The sequence below is a fragment of the Bubalus bubalis genome, chromosome 3, assembly GCF_019923935.1.
Source record: "Bubalus bubalis isolate 160015118507 breed Murrah chromosome 3, NDDB_SH_1, whole genome shotgun sequence".
In the NCBI taxonomy this organism is placed as follows: domain Eukaryota; kingdom Metazoa; phylum Chordata; class Mammalia; order Artiodactyla; family Bovidae; genus Bubalus; species Bubalus bubalis.
Genome location: NC_059159.1, coordinates 55,392,560 through 55,407,366, shown reverse-complemented (window position 1 = coordinate 55,407,366; position 14,807 = coordinate 55,392,560). Strand labels below are relative to the sequence as shown.

The following is a 14,807-nucleotide window of genomic DNA, read 5'->3' as shown; positions in this document are numbered from 1 at the left end:
CGAGCCTCAGCTCAGTGGTGTCTCTTCCAGGAAGCCTTCCCAGCCTCCCTCCTTTTTCAGGTTAGAGCTGGAGGCCCTCTCCTCAGACCCCGTGTGCCAGGTGACCTCATTAGATAACTGGAGTCAGGCTGGAAGGCTCTGGTTCATCCTTATCCATACCACAGACACACGCTTCTCAAAAGAAAGAAGAACGTCTAGTCTACGGCCTCAGGCCCAGTGCTCGGCAGGGCACAGCGAATGTAGAGTGTAATTCGGAGCCTGTCTTGGTAGGAATGGAGGGCTCTCTGCTCGACCACTCATCCCTTTCACACACTCTCTCTCTCACCTGCATATAAACAGCTAAGCCACCGACTCTCCAGACCACTCAGTTCAACACTCCACTGCTTTCTAAACGTGCTCCCCACTGTTACCCGTGGCAGTCCTCCCCGGAGAAGGCCCGGGCTGGTGGTTCTGGGCTTCAGCTGCACACTGATGCCATCTGGGGGCCTCTACCCCCTCCCCGATGTCACACCTCGGGCCACCCATCCCTGAGGGGTCCCAGGTGGCATATTTTTAACCTCCCCATTTGATTCCAGCACATAGCCAAGGTGAAGAAACAAGCTCCTAAGGAAAAAAAAATATGATTCAGGAAACTGTGTTGGTTCAGCCAGGACCGTGCGTGGGTGGAGGTGATTGTGAGTGACAGTGTGAGAGACACACACAGTGAAACAGGAAGAGGCTGTTCAGCACTGCAGACAGGCTTCCTCACCCCCGGCTCTATTACAGTTGGGGCCACATGAGTTTTGTTGTGGGAGCTTCTCTGCACACTGTAAGACATTTAGCAGCGGTCTTGGCCTTAACCCGTTAGATGCCAATAGTAAACCCTCCCCCCAGCAGCTGTTACAACCCAAGAAGTCTCCAGATATCAGCAGATGTCCCCGAGGTAGGGGAACAAAATCACCCCCGTGTGAGAACTACAGGTATAAACTAAGTACTAAATGCTTTGTTGCATATTTATAGGTCACAACAAGCACTTTTCTAACTTTGAGTGGCTAAGGATTCTAGACACAGGTCAGTGTCTTGCTGACGGACACACAGGACTGTACCACACACAGGATGTGTAGGAAATGGTGGGTGAGTCCAGACAGAATCACAGGAACTAGATCAGGCAGGTTCAAGGCGTTAAGATGAGTCAGTGGTGCGTGCGTGCATGCTAAGTCACTGCTGTCGTGTCCAGCTCTTTGCAATCCTATGGACTATAGCCCTCCAGGCTCCTCGGTCCAAGGAATTCTCCAGGCAAGGATACTGAAGTGGGTCGCCATGCCCCGCTCCAGGCCATCTTCCCGACCCAGGGATCGACACAAGTCTTTTATATTTCCTGCATTGAAAGGCAAGTTTTTTTTTTATCACTAGCGCCCCCTAGGAAGCCCGAGTCGGTGGTCAAACCTAAGAAAGACGACCAAATTAACAAAACCCCAAAGCCAAATATTCCAGAACATAGCAAAGCCGGAGGCAAGCGGAGGGTTGTCACAGATGAAGGCTGGTGATGATCAGGAGCTGGGAAGAGGGAAACAGTCAGAGAAGGAGCTCTGCGGCATTCTGGGCATGGAAGGACCACAAGCAGCCCTGTCTGAGGACAGAGTCGAGCATCTTGCGTAGCTGGCACAGGCAGAGGAAGGAAGCTGGAGGCAGGAAGCGGAACCTAAAGGCCCGCCCACCTGCTGCCTAAACCGCCTCCAATCCCCGCAAGGTCGCCCTTCCACAATCAGAGCTCAGAGCAGACGCCGGAGGAGAAACCACTCGGCCCACTCTGGAGCCGAGCACAGCCTATCTCCCGGGCACCTGTGGGGGCCTTGAACCAGCCCCGTGACCAGCCTCCCCCAGCCTCCGGGGCCCACGAGGAAGAGCCTGTGGAACAGCCCCTCCAGACAACACCCCCTCCAGACAACACCCCCTCCAGACAACACCCCCAAAGCACAAAGAACCAGTTGGGGCCCCCCAGGGACCTGGAGCCAGGCACCCTGCTCCCCATCGGCTCCGTCACCCTCCACCCTTTCCCTTCCCAACCCCTGTCCCCTGCGCTCACGTGGCCCCCTGCCTGGTTCCGCCCTATCCCCTCACATTCCTCCTGAGCCCCTAGGAGTCTTCTGCTTATGCCCACCTCTGAGCGCCGACAGACTCGGACTTCAATCCCGGACCTCTTCTAAACGCTGTGTCTAAAGCCCGAGTCTGCACTCCCCCACTCACTCATCCTCTGACTGTCCTCCGCTGAACCGAGAAGTCCAGCATCCCCGCACCCTCCCTGCTCCCGCGCCCTTCCCCCTGCACTCAGAGACTCCAGCCGCCTCTGGCTTCTCCCACCGAAAAGAACAAAGCCACATCCACCCTTCACAGTCTGAAGCCCTCGCTTGGTTTCTAAGCGACTCTGGGAAACAGCACTTTGCTGGCTTCTCTGTGTCTCCCACCGGCGGGGAGCAGAAACCTGGAGGACCATCTGCAGCCTTGCTGCACCCTGTCCCTGGCACTTAGTACTCAGAGGAGTCTTACTGCTTGCTGAATACTCTTTTAAGTGCCTTAGTATGAATTACCTTCTTCTCTTCTCACAAAGGAGCTGCTTTACGCTATTGTTTATAACAATGATATCATAGTAATATAAGTAGTACTATTTGTTACCCTCTTTCTACAGTCAAGAATATTGAAGAGTACTGAGGAACGTGAGGGAACGTCTTCAAAGTTCCATAGTTGGAAAATGGGGAGATTCAAACTCCAACGGTTTCCCCACAGCCACCACTGTGCCGGCCGGGCATGGTAAGGAGAGCCTTTTAAAGGGACTAATCCCGCTGCCCGCTCGATGATTCCACAGGGAGCGAAGCCACTGTGGCTGCAGATCCTCGGGGCTTTGTCACAGGGACACAGTGAACAGAGGTGAGTGTGGGGCTTGGCTGGCACGGACACAGGGTGGGGACCAGCCTCGACTGCAGACACAGCTTCACAGACGTGCTGACTCTGCCCGGGTCGCTGTTGCTTACCTTCACCTGTTGTTTAGTTGCTAAGTCCGGTCCAATTCTTTGTGACCCTATGGACTGTAGCCCACCAGGCTCCTCCGCTCATGGGATTCCCCAGGCGAGAATACTGGAGTGGGTTGCCATTTCCTTCTCCATGGGATCTTCCCAACCCAGGGATGGAACCAATGTCTCCTGCCTTGACAGGCGGATTCTTTACTGCTAAGCCACCTGGAAAGCCCTTACCTTCACCTGAGTGGGAATGTCAGTACTTCCGTCATGGGAAGGCAAGACAAGCCAGGGTGGCAGGGTCTTGTAGCACCCAGCACAAGTCACAAAATGAAGTCAGGAGAGGGGCTCCTGGTTCAGAAAAACCAGGCGGACACCAGGATCCTACAGGGCTGAGCCGAGGTCCCAGCCTGAAATCAGAGGCGTGGGGCGAGCGCAGAAGCTGGTCGCAGCAGGGCAGAGATCCTGCCTTGCCCAGACAGAGCATCGCCACTGGTCGGGGATGCTGGGCCAGCCTGCCCGGGGCCCAAGGCAAGAGGGAGAAGACGGGACTGACACCAGCCTCGGGGCACAGCTCCTGAACGTCCCATTCAGAGGAGCTGCCCGACAGCCCACTCGGGATCCGGGACCCCCAGCGGGGGCTGCACTGTTTCCGTTTAAAGCCTGTGTGAACAGCGGGGGAGTGGAGCTGGCACCTCTGGGAGAGAACGGTCTGAGAAGAAGGTGATCACCCTGCACCTGAGACTCTATAGAGCCTCCATCTAATGCCCTCCCTGGGCTGGGAGGACCACCTCAGATGGTTTCATAATGAACAAGCACTCCAGCCACCTCCCTGTCCCTTCAAACAGCCCAGAGCCTGCCTGGAACTCACCCGCATGAGCTCATCGGGGAATCCGGGTTTGCTCGGTCTGTCGTGGCGCCAGGATCTCAGGAGCTGCTTGGCCTGCTTTTCCGTCAGAATGGGAGAGGCCCCTGAAAAAGTCAGGAAGGACCTCGGGGGACTCTCAGGCACCCCCATCCACGTGCCATCTCGCTGTCCAAGGCCAAGCATTTGCAAGTCCAATTTGGGTCAGCACACAAAAGTTCTTTCAGAGACCTGTCTCAGAGGGCTTGGCTTTCCCAAAGGCTCAGAAAGGAATTTTTAATTGTTCCTAAGATGGCTAGGGCTGCATAACTAAAACTTATTTACCTACTGCGATGACCCATTCCTCTAAAAGTGGCCATTACTTTAATGGATATGTTTCTTTAAACACATTTTCTTCAGGTCCCTGATCAGTGTGTTTCTTATCCCTCAGGGTTGCTTTGGTGAGATTCTTTCAAAGCCTCAACACACTAAAACCAAGTTTAAATTGTTACTAGAAGGTTCCCCCGTAACAAGATTATGTTAAACTTAGTAAGCACCCACGACCCCTCAAAACAGATATTATAATTAAAGTAAATCAAGTTTTGATAATCATACACAAACTCTAAAAGCCATTATCATAATAAAAGTATATCAAGGGAATTCCCTGGTGGTTCAGTGGTTAGGACTCCCACTTTTACTGCAGGGAACTCCACGTTCAATCCCTGGTCGGGAAACTAAGATCCCACAAGCCAGGCAGCACAGCCCAAATAATAATAATAATAATAATAATAATGTGGGAAAAAAGGTATGTCAAATTTTAAGATTGATCAGCATTTTTGAGAATTAGTATTCAAATGCATTTAAAGATAAAAAAAATTATCTCTTATGATAGCAATTCTGGGAGCCTACTCTTAAGGGGAAAAAAAGCATTGAATTATTATGTATTAGGTATTATTTGAAATTCTGAAAAAATACTTTAAAAATATAAAATAGATTTATCCCAGTTTATCTTGTCAGCAAAGAAATCGGTTTCGGGAGTTAATGCTCACCTGAGAAGAAAATCAGCAAGGTGAGATACAGCACAAGCACAAAGAACCCCTTCATCCTGCCGGGCCCTCTCTCTGCCTGTCGCAGAATGAATCCCCCCACAGAGAGCCAGCCTACTTGAAGGAAGCCACATCCGGCCCAAACGCTGTTTGTGCTTTGACTCACAGCGCTCACGGCATGATGCAAAACTCATCTGACTCAGAAGTTTTTATTATGATCACCAAAATATTTTCCTCTGAATTCCTATAAATTTTCGTCCTGAGGAAGGAAATTATCCCTCTGTCATATGGCTTTCAGAGCTTGAATTTGACAGAGCAACATGCGACAACCATTTCATTTAAACAGATACATAGACATCTTGGAGTAGCTTGTGTTTATCTGTCGCTTCTGTTTATGTTCCTATTGTTTCACTGAGGTTGAATCATCTCTTACATTTGCATATTTTATGACATTTTTCCAAAGCCCATTCACCAATCTAATTTGACCTCCCCAGTAATTTCAGAGGTGGGCAAGGAAATTAGCCAGGAGCCTGATGAGGGGAAAATTTTTTTCAGCTGACCTTGTAGCCAGATAGACCAGGGTTCATGCCTGGGGTTTATGTCTTTCTAGCAATGTAACCTTCCATCTGAGCACCGAAGAATAGATGCTTTTGAACTGTGGTGTTGGAGAAGACTCTTGAGAGTCCCTTGGACTGCAGGGAGATCCAACCAGTCTGAAGGAGATCAGCCCTGGGATTTCTTTGGAGGGAATGATGCTGAAGCTGAAATTCCAATACTTTGGCCACCTCATGCGAAGACTTGACTCATTGGAAAAGACTCTGATGCTGGGAGGGATTGGGGGCTGGAGGAGAAGGGGAAGACAGGATGAGATGGCTGGATGGCATCACTGACTCGATGGATGTGAGTCTGAGTGAACTCCGGGAGTTGGTGATGGACAGGGAGGCCTGGCGTGCTGTGATTCATGGGGTCGCAAAGAGTCGGACATGACTGAGCGAATGAACTGAACTGAACTGAACGTAACCTTCCATGAATCACTTATCCTCTCTCTTTTTTTAAAAGAAAGTTTTGTTCTTTGTAGCTGTGCTGGGTTTTCCTTTCTCCGTGCGGGCTTGCTTTAGTTGCAGCGCGCAGACTTCTCATTGCAGGGACTGCAGCAGCTTCTCTTGTTGCAGAGCATGCGCTCTAGGTGAGAGAGCTTCAGTAGCTGCCATTCGCAGGCTGGGCTCAGTAGTTGTATATGTGTGGGGGGAAGGAGGGGGTCTCGTTGCCCTGCAGCATGTGGGCTCTTCCAGGACCCAGATTCGAACCGTGTCCCCAGCATTGGCAGGCAGATTCTTAACCAATGGACCACCAGGGAAGTCCCCACTTACCCTTTCTGAACTTCAGTTTCTTCTGAACAAAAGAAATAACAATACCTACCATGTAGGGTGTAGGCTACGGAATGAGCTGCATAGCTCATCTTCTTTTTATAAACAAGGAAGTGAGGTTCAGAGAGGTGAAATAATGCCCAAGTTCACACGTTATGCAGAAGTCCAGCCAAATTCATCCGTCTTTAAAGCCCAGCGCTCTTCCAAATTATGCCCCCAGAAGGGCCCCGGCAATATGCTGTCAGTCCGGCTATAAGCAGCCTCACTCCACACTGAAGTGTGTTTTTTTAAAGATAATAAAATCTCAAAATCCAAATCACCAAATATATATCACATAAAATTTTAAATATATTATAAAATACGTGTGTGGATGGTACTTGGCATTGACGGGGATAAAATTCTCAGCTCAGAGAAGGGATCTGACGTTTGTGTGGTTACTTTGCCTACTCAAAAGAAAACAGCCTCCTATCCGTAGTGTTCCAAGTTTATGCTAATGTTGTGTAACTGATATTAAACCAAAGTGTTCTGCCCATTCTGTTGGTATAAAAATAGTCTGAACAGAGTATAAACAAGGGGGAAAAAATCATGCATTGTTAGCAAAGTCACCTCATATATTAATTTGCTCAATATTTTATGTTTGGTTTTATGTACTCTGTTGCTGTTAACATCCTTCTGTTTTCATACAGTTTTCAATAACTGTAATTATTGAGAAATTTTAGGAGCACTATTTTTGTCACACTAAACACCTTAGCTTTTTATGTGCATTGTCAAGCCTTTTATTCGTTTTATTCTTTGTGGTTAGAACAAACATTAGCTGCATTGTTATACCAAATAAACATCGTCTGTGGGCCAAAAAAAAAAGTTTGTACCTAGCTAGAAATTTCTATGTATCCAATGTAAATTTACTATGAAAGTATTTTTTACTTTGGCAACTATTTTCTTTATCAGCACTGTCCAATAAAATCATAATGTGAGTCATAGATGCAAGCTACTAATACATAATTTACGTTTTTCTAGTAGCCACATTTTTATAGTAAAAAAAGATAATAATTTTTCATTATACTTATTAACATGAAATATCCAAAATATTATTTCAACAAGTAATTGAGATAAAGTAATAGTGAGATATTTCAGATTTTTTTTTTCTGTACCACACCTTTAACACCTGCACATTTCAAGTGCTCAGTAGCCACATGGGCCTGCTTTCTTCCATCTCTCTTGCTGCCACCAGCATGGGCCTAGATTGTTCCATCTCTCTTGCCACCACCAGAATCTAAGCTACTATTACCTCTCACCCAGCTGCCTGTGCCCGTCTCCCAAGAGGTCTCCCAGCTTCCCTCCCTGTTTGCTTCAATGCATTCTCCATGTAGCAATAATGATAGTCTTCTTAAAACAGAAACACAAAATATACATCAGGCCTCATCACTTCCCTGCTTAATAATCCTTCTTTATCTTCCCACTGTGCTCAGAACAGAATGAGAATCCCTATGATGCACTACAGGATGCTGTGCTATCAGGGACTGTGGTCCTTTCCAAACCCAGTCCGAGCACACCCCTCCAGCTCATGCCATTCTAGCCACACTTCATTACTTTCAACTTAACAAGCTCTCTCCCACCCAGGACCTTTGCACATGCTCTTCTTCCCTGTTCTTGGATTTTTCTCAATCTTCAGGTATCCGTTTGTAATTTCCCTTGCATAAGCAAGCACCAGCCTACATAATGAAGGTTCCCTGCCACGACCACCACAACTGTCCACCTCATAGCACTCCCTGTAAACAGGTAAGTGTTGTCTTTGCTTACTTTTTAAAATCCGTCTCCTCCATTGGATTGTAAACTCTAAATGAAAGTGAAAGTGAAGTCGCTCAGTCATGTCCGACTCTTTGTGACCCCGTGGACTGTAGCCTACCAGGCTCCTCCATCCATGGAATTCTCCAGGCAAGAATCCTGGAGTGGATTGCCATTTCCTTCTCCAAAACTCTGAGTAAGCTTGTATTACTTTTATAATTTAAAAAAAAAAAAAACAGAAAGAAGAGGGAACCTTGAGTGGACAGAAGTGCTACTAGAGAAAGGTTGTATCCCACCCTGGGATACTGCTTCAAGGTCTCAGGTGAAAAGTCACCCAGGTGTGATACTGGCAGGTCATTCAAATGCCTTTCAGGTGGGGCTCTGGGGATATCATCTCACAAAAGGGAACAATGGCAAAACTGAAAGAGCAAGAGAGTGTCATTCTGGTGGGGAGAATTTCCTTCTATTTGCCTATGATCATTTCCAGGGAAACTGGGAGCATCAGTTAGATGAGTCACCCAGGCTCACAGCAGAAGGCACAGTTCCCCAAAAATCCACAAGGTGGCAGAGTAGAGAGAAGAACCTGGGACAACCAAGGTCAGGGGAAGGCACTCAAGGCCACCGAGGTTCACTATTCCATAAGTTGCCAACAACACCAGAGAATCCACGGGAGGTGGAGAGAGACAGCGCTGCAGTGCCTCAAACTGTTTTCCTACCTTTTTAACTGATCTGAAGGCCCTCATCAGATACTGAGGCATGACAACATTTAAGAATGGTTTCTCCAGTAGTCATCTATGGATGTGAGAGGTAGACTATAAAGAAAGCTGAGTGTCAAAGAATGGATGCTTTTGAACTGTGGTGCTGGAGAAGACTCTTGAGAATCCCTTGGACTGCAAGGAGATCCAGCCAGTCAATCCTAAATCCTAAAGGAAATCAGTCCTGAATATTCATTGAAGGACTGATGCTGAAGCTGAAGCTCCAATACTTCAGCCACCTGATGCGAAGAACTGACTCGTTGGAAAAGACCCTGATGGCGGGAAAGATTGAGAGCAGGAGAGGGGACGACAGAGGATGAGATGGTTGGATGGCATCACCAACTCAATGGACATGAGTTTGAGCAAGCTCTGGGAGTTGGTGATGAACAGGGAAGCCTGGTGTGCTGCAGTCCATGGGGTCACAAAGAGTCAGACACAACTGAGCGACTAAATTGACTGAAGTATAATATATAAAGAAAGAATAGGAAAAGGCAAGGTTTAGTCACTCAGTCGTGTCTGACTCTTTGCGACCCTGTGAACTGTAGCCCGCCAGGCTCCTCTGTCCATGGGATTCTCCAGGCAAGAATACTGGAGTGGGTTGCCATCTCCTCCTCCAGATCTTCCCAATCAAGGGATTGAACCTGGGTCTCCCACATTGCAGGCAGATTCCTTATCATCTGAACCACCAGGGAAGCCCCAAAGGAAGAATACTACCACCCATATTCACAGCACCCTGACATAATTGACATTTTCATTTGTATCAGTTTCCTATCTCTCTCTCTCTTTTTAAAATAATTTTTTATTTACTTATTTTTGGCTGTGCTGGGTCTTTGTTGCTCTGTGGGCTTTCTCTAGTTGTGATGCGAGGGCTTCTCTTGTTGCAGAGCACAGGCTCTAGGGGGCATGGGCTTCAGTAGTACAGCTTCTGGGCTCTAGAGCACAGGCTAAATAGTTGTGTTGCATGGGCTTAGTTGCTCTGTGGCATGTGGGATCTTCCCAGGTCAGGGATCGATCGAACCTATGTCTCCTGCTTTGGCAGGCCGATTCCCCCACGGAGTCATCAGGGAAGCCCTCCCATCTCTTTTAAAAAGAAATTCTTCAAAGTTTAAGGATCGGTGATAAAGCCAGCATCATCAAGCTCTCAACATAATCACACCACATAGTGTTTCAATAGGATAAGAGTGATTTCAAATTCTGTGAGTTAAACTTCAGAAACAAGGGAACATCTTTTCTTTTTAACTATAGAAAGCTGCTGAACCAGTCCCCAGAGAATTATAATGTGTCCACATTCTTTAGGCCCAGAGCCAATTAAATAAATACTAACATTTCCTTACGTACTTGTTTTCTTTTTCTCTTTTCTGTTTTTCTTTTTTTGCTCTCTTTTCCACTAGACTACAAATGTTATATATTCACCATGTACATATGATTCTTGTACACTCTTCATAAGGTACCTCCATAACCTGCATGTGTACCCACCCACATGTTAATTTACAGGCACACTGTGAGATCTTAGGCGTGGGCTAGGTAGACTGAATTCTTAGCATCAGTTCTTCACCATTGCCACTGCACATCTTTACCACTGACATCTTTACCATATGTCCTTCTTTACCATATGGCTCTGCAGTCCTGTCCCTTAACTTTGGGCCCGGCCAAGTGACGGGCTCTGGACAGTGGGAAGGTAGCAGACGTGACCCAAACAGAGGCAGGAAACGTGTTTCTGTACTTCAGTGTGCCCCCTTGCATTCTGCAGTCATCGCTGCAAAAAGAGCTTTCCCCAGACAGCTGCCATCCTTCAAGCTTGGTCTCAGAATTAATTCACATGGACAGTGTCTACACCGATGTGCAGCTGGCAGCAGACCCACCCAGCGCAGCCCAGCCTTGCTCAGCTGCCCTCCAGCTACCACAGCCTGTAGCAGAGCCTCCCAGTAATCTGCAGGCTCTTGAGACTGTGTGTTCTATGCTTAGTTACTCAGCCGTGTCCGACTCTTTGTGACCCATGGACTGTAGCCCGCCAGGCTCCTCCGTCCATGGGATTCTCTAGGCAAGAATACTGGAGTGGGTTGTATGCCCTCCTCCAGGGGATCTTTCCAACCAAGGGATTGAACCCAGGTCTCCCGCATTGCAGGCGGATTCTTTACCGTCTGAGTCACCAGGGAATGATTGTTACTTCAAGTCACGGAATTAGGGAGCAGGCTTCCCGGGTGGTGCTAGTGGTGAAGAACTCACCTGCCAAAGCAGGAGACTTAAGAGACGAGGGTTTGATCCCTGAGTCAGGAAGTTCGCACAAACGAGCTAGGAGCAGTTTGTTACGCAGCATTACCCTGACAACAGATAACTGATGCTGTTGTTATTCGGTCGCTAAGTCGTGTCCGATCCTTTTCAACGCCATGGACTGTAGCACACCAGGCTCCTCTGTCCTTCACTATCTTCTGAAGTTTGCTCAAATTCATGTGCATTGCCTGAGTGATGCTATCTAACCTATCTTATCCTCTGCTGCCCTCTTCTCCTCCTGCCCTCAGTCTTTCCCAGCATCAGGGGCCTTTCCAATAAGTCAGCTCTTCACATCAGATGGCCAAAGTACTGGAGCTTCAGCTTCAGCATCAGTCCTTCCAATGAATATTCAGGGTTGATTGCCTTTTGGATTGACTGGTTTGATCTTGCTGTCTAAGGGACTCTCATGAGTCTTCTGCAGCACCACAACTTGAAAGCACCAATTCTTTGGTGCTCAGCCTTCTTTACGGTCCAACTCTCACATCCATACATGACTACTGGAAAAATCATAGGTTTGACTGTATGCACTTTTGTGAGAAAAGTAATGTCTCTGATTTTTAACGTGCTGTCTAGGTTTGTCATAGCTTTCCTTCCAAGAAGCAATATCTTTTCATTTTGTGGCTGCAGTCACTGTCTGTAGATATTTTGGAGCCCAAGGAAATAAAATTGGTCAGGGGTACAATAGGATGGTCAGCATGTGCAAATCTGGGTGTTTTGGGGTCCAAGTTAATAATTGGGTGTTGCCAATTCAGTCACTCAGTCGGGTCCGACTCTTTTCGACCCCATGAATCACAGCACACCAGGCCTCCCTGTCCATCACAAACTCCCGGAGTTCACCCAGACTCATGTCCATTGAGTCAGTGATGCCATCCAGCCATCTCATCCTCTGTCGTCCCCTTCTTCTCCTGCTCCCAATCCCTCCCAGCATCAGAGTCTTTTCCAATGAATCAACTCTTTGCATGAGGTGGCCAAAGTACTGGAGTTTCAGCTTTAGCATCCTTCCTTCCAAAGAAATCCCAGGGCTGATCTTCAGAATGGACTGGTTGGATCTCCTTGCAGTCCAAGGGACTCTCAAGAGTCTTCTTCAACACCACAGTTCAAAAGCATCAATTCTTCGGTGCTCAGCTTTCTTCACAGTCCAACTCTCACATCCATACATGACCACACGAAAAACCATAGCCTTGACTAGATGGACGTTTGTTGGCAAAGTAATGTCTCTGCTTTTGAATATGCTATCTAGGTTGGTCATAACTTTCCTTCCAAGGAGTAAGCGTCTTTTAATTTCATGGCTGCAGTCACCATCTGCAGTGATTTTGGAGCCCAAAAAAATAAAGTCTGACACTGTTTCCACTGTTTCCCCATCTATTTCCCATGAAGTGATGGGACCAGATGCCATGATCTTCGTTTTATGAAGGTTGAGCTTTAAGCCAACTTTTCACTCTCCACTTTCACTTTCATCAAGAGGCTTTTTAGTTCATCTTCACTTTCTGCCATAAGGGTGGTGTCATCTGCATATCTGAGGTTATTGATGTTTCTCCCGGCAATCTTGATTCCAGCTTGCGCTTCTTCCAGTTCAGCCTTTCTCATAATGTACTCTGCATATAAGTTAAATAAGCGGGGTGACAATATAGAGCCTTGACGTACTCCTCTTCCTATTTGGAACCAGTCTGTTGTTCCATGTCTAATTCTAACTGTTGCTTCCTGACCTGCATACAGGTTTCTCAAGAGGCAGATCAGGTGGTCTGGTATTCCCATCTCTTGAAGAATTTTCCACAGTTTATTGTGATCCACACAGTCAAAGGCTTTGGCATAGTCAATAAAGCAGAAATAGATGTTTTTCTGGAACTCTCTTGCTTTTTCCATGATCCAGTGGATGTTGGCAATTTCATCTCTGGAGTTCCTCTGCCTTCTCTAAAACCAGCTTGAACATCAGGAAGTTCACGGTTCACATATTGCTGAAGCCTGGCTTGGAGAATTTTGAGCATTACTTGACTAGCATGTGAGATGAGTGCAACTGTGCGGTAGTTTGAGCATTCTTTGGCATTGCCTTTCTTTGGGATTGGAATGAAAACGGACCTTTTCCAGTCCTGTGGCCACTGCTGAGTTTTCCAAATTTGCTGGCATATTGAGTGCAGCACTTTCACAGCATCATCTTTCAGGATTTGAAATAGCTCCCCTGGAGCTTCATTCAAAAATGAACAAATACCTACTGTGTGGGCTGAGTGGTACGATGGTCCAGACTGTGAGCTGTGGAGTCATCCATAGACCTGAGCTTGAACCCTGGCTCCGAAACACTGCCTGTGCTACACTGAAGCTGTATGACGCTGCGCACGTTCCTTACTGTCCAAGTCACTGTCTGCTCATTATCTTAAAACAGGAATAGGGGATGGAAGTGGGAGGGGGGTTCAGGATGGGGAACACATGTACACCCATGGCTGATCCATGTCAATGTATGGCAAAAACCACTACAATATTGTAAAGTCATTAGCCTCCAATTAAAATAAATAGATTAATTAAAAAAAAACAGGAATGATAATTATAATAAAACTTACCTCTTAACGTGTTTGAAGACTTTTAAGAGAAAGAACATGTCAAGTACTTGACAGATGTAACTAATACCTGGAAACTACTGTTACTACTGTTGTTATTCTTCTTCCTCCTCTGCGAAGTCACCCTTATTAATATTTGTATAACTTCCTCATTCTCAGACACATGACAGAAAGGCTGTCAAAAAACGTAATGCCCAAATGATGTTGAGATTAGCCAAATACATATTAAATTAATTTTATACATTTATAATTATAAAATTTTATAATTTTATAATTCGTTGAAATAAAGTCCATCGTTACCCAGGTAAGAAGATCTGGCGCCTTTTAAGTGTGAGCTGCTTTCCCCATCTCCTACCTCTCTCCTGCTCTCTCTGCACCCCACGTCCCGGGTTTCTCTTCCCACAGCCTCAGGACTGCTGCACAAACACAAGCCTTCCTCTTTGAAGCAGCAATACAATGGCCTTGGACAGGACCCTTTCCAAAAGGGCTGCAAAGTCTGCTCTGGGCCAGGACACCGGCTTCAACTTACATCTGCCCAGCAGGTAAGGACGGCCAAGGTCTCACCAGGTCCCTGGCTGCCGGTGCCAGCGCCTCTCCAGCCTAACTAAACAGGAACGCCCGCAGCACTGGCAAAGGCAGAGGAATGTAAGACAATGCAAATAAACCCACGAGGGGTGGCGCGTGCACTGACTAACTCGGGAAACAGCCTCTAAGGCCTCTGTCATACTTCATTCAGGAAAAGGGCAAGGCCTGTAACTAGAACAGAAAAGCTCCAATTCTCCTGGAGAAAAAAAATTACTGAAATATATGCTGGTTTTCTCTGTGGGATTTCAGTTGGGATGACAAGCTTGAGGGATAAAGAGACACTCTAGCCGTGGGTCTCAAATCTTAAGATGCCAAAGACTCACCGGGAGGGTCATCAGACATCTGAGAAAGACTCTGATGTGGAAGATGAAGACAAAAGAAGTTACAGGAAAAAGCAACTTGGGGTAATCACAAGCAATGCAAAAACAGAAGGAAACACACACACAGAGTATCCTTGGAGAGATGAGAGAAAGATTTTGCTCCCAGGAGGTGTGTACAGGATTTTGTAGGAAAGGAACATTGACTTCCTGGTCTCATGATCTCAATATTTAACCATTAAATATGATGTAGACTTTTTGTAGATACACTTTACCAAACTGAGGAAGTTCTCTTCTT

At 46.9% G+C, this 14,807-nt stretch overlaps 1 protein-coding gene across 5 annotated transcripts in view; it reads right to left on the bottom strand.

The window, feature by feature from the left end:
- Positions 1-14,807, bottom strand: part of LOC102403104 — a 40,881-nt gene extending 26,074 nt beyond the window's left edge. For 2 of the 5 annotated variants that reach the window (XM_025281261.2, XM_025281263.2), the window contains exon 1: positions 4,884-4,956. In XM_025281261.2, coding sequence (XP_025137046.1) covers positions 4,884-4,938 — 55 coding nt within the window. In that variant the 5' untranslated portion in view covers positions 4,939-4,956. Of the gene's footprint in view, positions 1-2,140; positions 2,387-3,861; positions 3,963-4,883; positions 5,034-14,784 lie in introns of those variants that run through there. The other 3 variants (XR_003108064.2, XR_003108067.2, XR_003108065.2) reach the window with 3 other exon arrangements.